The sequence below is a fragment of the Vulpes vulpes genome, chromosome X, assembly GCF_048418805.1.
Source record: "Vulpes vulpes isolate BD-2025 chromosome X, VulVul3, whole genome shotgun sequence".
In the NCBI taxonomy this organism is placed as follows: domain Eukaryota; kingdom Metazoa; phylum Chordata; class Mammalia; order Carnivora; family Canidae; genus Vulpes; species Vulpes vulpes.
Window position 1 is genome coordinate 115448571 of NC_132796.1, and position 6353 is coordinate 115454923.

A 6353-nucleotide genomic window follows, 5' to 3' on the forward strand; every position below is an offset into this window, starting at 1 on the left:
CCTCAATCCTAGCACCTTGCTGCACATCCTGTGGCAGGAACCTCGAAAATCTCCACAGGCTGACAATGTGCTCTTTCCCCTGATGCACTGCCACCTGCCAGTCTCTACTACTGTCCTATTTCAGGATAGACCGGCACACGGGACCACTGGCGACTGAGGACCGATAGTGGTTGGGAGAAGGTCCAGCATTACTGTAACGTCCACCACCACACCCGTCCTAAGAATTTGCTGTTCCCGTGACATATCCCAGGATGGGAGAGCAAGGCGAACCGAAGAGAAACACAACAGAATGAGCTGTCTGCACACGACCCTCCCAGACTACATAGGATTCAATGGCCGAGACACCAGGGCAGGCTTCTTGCCCTGCTGGGGGCAACTCAGAGCTCCCACAATTCCAGGAAAGCTCAGGGCTGGAAGGCCAGCACAGGTCTCAGGGCACCCTACCCACATTCCTTCGGGACATTGGTCGCTTGACACAGTCACCGAAGGCGGCATGACAAAAGGTCCCTAGTGACCTCACTGCTCACACACAGGGCCTTGCAGGTAGAAGAGCTCAGCCATTGTGTGGCCGTGAGGGAGCCGCCGGCAGGGATCCTTGGCCTCAGACAGGACCCTTCGCTCCCATTCCTGAAAATCCATGTGAATGCAAGAGCGCACATCGACTTTACTATGGAAAAATTGGCACACGGAAAGGGTAAGAAGCGAAAGTGAACAAGGTTTATTTTCCTATTTCCACACTTCAGCACTTGCCTGCTGCACTCTTGGCCTTTCCAACAGATTCCAATGCCATTGCCCTGTGATTTCATCCAGTACCCAAACAGGGAGGGAGGGTCTCCTAACTTGTATCCAGGACATGACAGAACACTTAAATCTTGAACAGGGGAAGTATGAACACGACGGGGTGCGTGTCACTCACACACACTGGGCTGCGGGAACCTTCTATCTCAAGGAACAAACATGGGGAGCTTCCTCAAAGAAACCAAAATCTGGATGTCGGGGTCATCGCAGAGTCCAGGCCCCCAGAGAGGCTCTTGGCCCTGATTTCCCCCAACCTGCCCTGGCCCCTAAATCCTGAGATCGCCCAGGTCTTCCGCTTTACACACCGAACAGGACAACGCCGGGAGGAAGCATCTCAGCCCCAAAAAAGCTTGGAAAGGGCCTGGCCACCCCTGGAGCTGCGGTCCCCTCTCCCTTATCTCATAATTTTCTCTCACAGGACCAGGGAGGACCCCAGGTTGTTGCTACCGACCTGGAGCATGTAGTTCATGACCTGCAACTTGCTGGTTTCCTCGGAGGCCCTGGGCCCCCACAGGAACTCGTTGCAGGCAGGGTCACTGCCCGCCACCTGCCGACACTCCAGGTAGCCTTCCTGCACCCAGACATTGGTGAGGAGGTCCCTGGGCTCCCCATAGACGATGTGTTCTTGGCCATCGTACACCCCTATGACCCCCAGAGCCTCCCACACCTCCTCCTCGGGAACACACCCATCCTGCAGGAGGATTAACCCCAGGACCAGCCCCAGGAGGCCGGTCTTGGGCAGGGCCCACTGATCGCTCAGCATCCCATCCCAGGTGAGGCCCAGGATGGGGTTGAGGACGTAGGAGTGCTCGCTGGGATCCACCTCAATCACATCTAGGCCAAAGACCAGCCGCAAGTAGATGGACGCTTGGCTCAAGATGGCGGGGAAGTCGTCCTGGTATTCTGGGGTGAAGACCTCCAGCATCTCTGCCTTGCTGGTGGGCTGTTTGTTGCGATACTTGAGGAGTAGGAACATCACCAGCGCAGCCGACTTCATGTGGAAACTGCCCTCCACCAAGGGCTCCTCATCTCGCGCCTCCCCTGGGCCGCTGGGTCCAGGCGGCTCGGGCTGGGCAAGGCCACCAGCTGCCCCATCACTTGGGGAGGGTTCGGCACTTTGAGACCCCTGGGGAGCACTCAGGGCCCCTGGAGCAGCAGACCCCTCCTCTGGGGGGCCAAAGGACATGCCAGAGAAGGACAAGGAAGGGGAAGATGAGGAGGACCAGGAGGAGGAGGATAGAGAGAGATGAGATAGGTGGTATGGGGGAGATGGGGTAGAGGGGGGAGGTGGAGCCTCCTCCTCCCCTTCCTCCTCCTCCTCAGCCCCAGCCAGCTGGGCATCCACCAGGCCCTGGGCTTCCTCTAGGTCTTCTCCCTGCTTCCAAAGCTCGCTGCTCTTCGCTAGGGGCATGGTGTCAGATTCGGGCTGAACCTGAAGAGAGAGGAGGGAGAGCTTGTCAAGGGGCAGCCCGGCCAAGACACCCCGAGGTGCCAGGGCTGACAGGGTTCCATGCCGGGCTCCTCTGCAGAGGGCTCCCCTGTGTTGGGCTGGTAGAACCCCTGACACCAGGCTCAGAGAGAGCATGCACCTCACCTGGACAAGTGGCTCTGGCCCGTGCCTCCTCTGCTCTGTGTCCTGAGGGACCCGCGCCTCAGACCGAGGCCTCCGCTGCCAGTTCTTGAAGTCCCTGCATGAGGGATGGAGGAGGCGCCTCAGGATGCAGACTGCCAGCCCAGCCCTGGGGCCCAGTATGGACAGGACGGCTGGCTCCCACTCTGGGATGTCCCTTGTAGTCCAGGTGGGATGGTCCCTGCTTGGGCCTCTCAAGGGTCTGCCCCGGCCCTGTCCTTCTCAGGCCAAATGTCCCTGCAAGAACACAGGGCCCCAGCCCTGGGCCAGCTCCTGTTTCCATCTGGACTAGGATGGGGCGTCTCTCGCTCTTCTCCTGGACCCCACGTAACCTTGGGAAGACTTCCCAGCTAGCCCTGATGCCACTCTCCTTGCCCTTCCTTGCAAGGGCCCCTGACACGACCCCTCACCAGCCAAAGTCCAGAGAAATCAGTCAGCCCACCCGTCCTGCCTCTCCCCATGGCCCACACAAGCGGTCTGGGCGGCCTGGTCCCTAGGGATCCTGCTGTGGGAGGCATCCCCTCATTTCTCACTTCGATCCCCACCAGGTCCTAGACCAGGGCCAGGGCAGGACACCCGCCTCCTCTGCTGACCTGAGTCTAGACCTTCAGGCCTTGGCCCTCCCTTCCCTGACCCCAGGGATCTGAAGAGGAGAAGGGGCTCCTTGGGACAGGCCCCACCCCGGTTTCCCATCCCAGGGCTACCAGGGAGGGTACCCAGATATCTGGACAATCCCCTCCTGTGCCTGAGGGCTGGCTTAGGAGCCACTCACCCCTTCAATGTGGGGTGGGCGAGGGTCCCCACACTGACTCCTGGCCGGCCCTGAGATTCCTGGGCATCTACCCCCCAGGTGGGCTTGCTCACAAGCTCTTACTGGGACCTCTCCCAGTGGGGTCCTCGCCTCCTTGAGAATTGGGAGAGGAGCAGGAGGAGGTACCCTGTCATGTCCTGTGTCCCCATCCAGGCAGATCACAGACAGAAACCCCCCAAGACTCCCAGCAAGATCAAGAAGGGCTGGCCTGTTGCCCGGCCCCTATGTCCCAGGGGTTCATGCCCTCAGGCTCCCAAGAGTGTCCTCTGCATTATCCTGCAGGGCCTGCTCTTCCTCCGGGCCCCCAACCTCCCATAGAGGACACGTGCCCCTCACACCAAGACCATACCAACCCCAGGTCAGCCCACCTTCCTGCGCCCACCCGCCACAGGGACAAGTGAGCATGACACTGAGGGCCAGCGCTATCCCATCCTCTGTGGGCAGCCACAGGGCAGGGCCCCACTCCACTGCACTGGCTTCTTTGCTCATGGGCGTGGTGGGGCCAGCCAGGCCGTCCCCAGGGTCCTCACCCTGATTCCCTGCAGGCTGTGTGCCCTCCAAACACACCCTCTCCAACCACCCCCAAGGCCCTGCTCCACTGAAGCACAAGCCCTCAGGCACTAACACCCACACGTGGACATCAGGATGGCAGCATGGGCTCATCTTGCACGGGGGCCTCCTTCCTCCCTGGACTGCATGTGCTGGTGCCCAAGGTCCTTCAGTCCTCACTGTGGTCCTCACCTTCAATCCCCTCAAGCCCCAGGTCAGCCCTGGGCGGGCTACAACCCCGCTCCATCCACCAAGCCCCCAGGCTCTAGGAGACTTAGCTGGAAAGCCAGAAAATGCCCCAGGTGGTCATCAGGCCCCGCGTGCTCCCAGGACCCAGTCTAGTCTGTGTCCCTAGGGCTGTAGTGCCCCTGTGAACTTCGCCTTGGCTGCCAGCCACACGGGGGCCATTGTCCCCAACCCCACCCGACCCCACCGACCCCCACACCCTGGAGGCAATGCTCCTGCCCAGTGGCCACAGTGTGGGAGGCCCCGTCGCACCAGACGCCACACAGCTTCGGACTTGTCCACCCCCCGGCAGCCGCCCGAGGCTGAAGCAGGGCAGGGTCGCAGTGATGGGGGCTCACGGGGAATTCACTCCCTCGGGAGTCTCAGTCCCTCGGAGGTCCTCGCCTCCACCCATAGCAGACCCCGGGCCCCTCGGGAAGCCTTCCAGAGGCTGGGCCGCTAACACCAAGGCCCTCCCCTCCGCCCGGACTGCAATGGAGACAGGGAGTGACCGTCTTTCCATCAAGACCGCAACCCAGCCCGGGGACTTCCCAGGGCTCACAGAGGGGGCTGAGCTGGGGGGCGGGGGACAGGCTCCCTGGGCCCCTCTTCCCCACCCCTGCTGGCGGGGCTCCCTGGGCACCTGGGCCTCTGCCGGTCTCCACTCGGCCTGCCTCCCAGGACTGACTGTGGACTGGGGTGCGGGGTCCCTCCGTCCTCCATGGGAATCCTCACCAGGAACCCAGCATGACCTGGGCCCACCCTCTGCCCCCTCAGGGAGGCCCTGCTCTGAACACCAGCCCCCTGGTCTCTCAGAGCCCGGATGCGGAAGTGGGGCCTCACCACGTGTTCCCATCCCCCCACCACGACCTACCCTGGACTAACTCTGGGCTGGGGTGCGGGGTCCCCCGGGCCTCGTCCGCATCCTCCCCGGGATTCCCAGCAGCACCCGGGGCCCTCCCCTCTGGGCACATGTCCTAGGCCCTGCTCCTGATGCCAGGGGCCCCCAGTGTCTCGGGAGGCCCGGATATGGAAGTCTGAGCACCCATATCCCACGGAGGGCAAGTCCCTATCCCCCGGGGGGCCTCACAGCCCTTGTGACCCTCCAACAGGTTCACCTCTGTCCCGCTCAGGGTCCATCGCTCAGTCCCCATAGCCCCGGGACCCTCCCTCCGCCCCCCTCAGCGTCTGCTCCCGCCACACCAGGCCCCAGGCTCTCGGATACCCAGATGTGCCAGGCCTGCCGCACCCACCACCACCATCCGGCCCCATCCCGCTCCTCCGCGACCTTCCCGGGCTGACCGTGGGACCTGAGCTCCGCCAGGTCCCCTCTGTCCCCCTCAGGGTCCATCCCCGCCTCCCTTTAGCCCCTGGGCCCTCCGTCCGCCCCCCCTCAGCGTCTGCTCCCGCCACACCAGGCCTCAGGCTCTCGGGTACCCGGATGTGCCAGGCCTGCCGCACCCGCCGCCACCACCATCCAGCCCCATCCCGCTCCTCGGCCTTCCCAGGCTCACCGTGGGCCCTGCCCTCCGCCGGGTCCCCTCTATCATGGGCTCTTGGGTCCCCTCTGTCCTGGGCTCCCGCCCCCACCGTCACTCCCTGTGTCCCTACCCCCCTCAGGCCACTGCCCCAGGCCCCATCATCCAGGCCTCAGCTCAACGCTGGGCCCCGCCTTCCCCCAGTGGTCTCTCAGGGTTCCTGACAGGCCCCACCCCCCCACACCCCGCCGCCCTCCGGGGCCCCTCCCCGCCCTCCGGGGCCCCTCCCGGGGCTACCTGCTGCCTGGCTGCCGCCGCCCGGGCCTGGCCTCCGTCCAGGGGACCCCACTGCGACCCCCCACACGAGGCACTCCGCTCTCTCAGACCTCCGCGGCGGAAGTCGGCCCACGTCACATCCGGACCCCGTGCCAGGGTCCCTAAGGGCTGATTGCACGTCCGCTGGAGATGGGCTCCGCGGGGCGGTGGTAGGAGGACCCGTGTGGGAGGCTCCCTGGGTCCCCTCGCGGGGCCTCCCTCCCTGGACTCGCGAGATCTGCCTATTTTCCCATATTTATGTGTTTAATAAGTCAAATTCTTTTCTCAGTACAGACACATGGGCACTTGTATTACACTTTGGGTTAAAATCCAACACCATTCTATATATTTGTGTTGTTTAACTTGTTCCAGGTTTGGCCACTGGGCGCTCTTCCTGTTAGCTCCCTCTGTGTATACCTTCCTCACACCCCTGGAAATGTTTTCATTGGTTTGTTTTTATGTAATTGTTTTTTTTTAGCATTTCTTTATTTTCAGGCACTACAACTTGCTTCAGGCTCATCTTGCGTATTTCCCTGTCCCATTTCTA

The 6353-nt window shown here is 62.4% G+C and overlaps 1 protein-coding gene across 1 annotated transcript; it reads right to left on the reverse strand.

Moving 5' to 3' along the window:
* Positions 1 to 695: 695 nt before the first annotated feature.
* Positions 696 to 6030, reverse strand: LOC112912406 (melanoma-associated antigen 1-like). The gene is made up of 3 exons (XM_072744936.1): positions 5789 to 6030; positions 2393 to 2486; positions 696 to 2230 (listed from the first exon to the last, which is right to left on the reverse strand). The coding sequence occupies exon 3, from the start codon at positions 2207 to 2209 to the stop codon at positions 1211 to 1213; it is 999 nt and encodes a 332-aa protein (XP_072601037.1). The 5' UTR covers positions 2210 to 2230; positions 2393 to 2486; positions 5789 to 6030; the 3' UTR covers positions 696 to 1210.
* Positions 6031 to 6353: the final 323 nt, after the last annotated feature.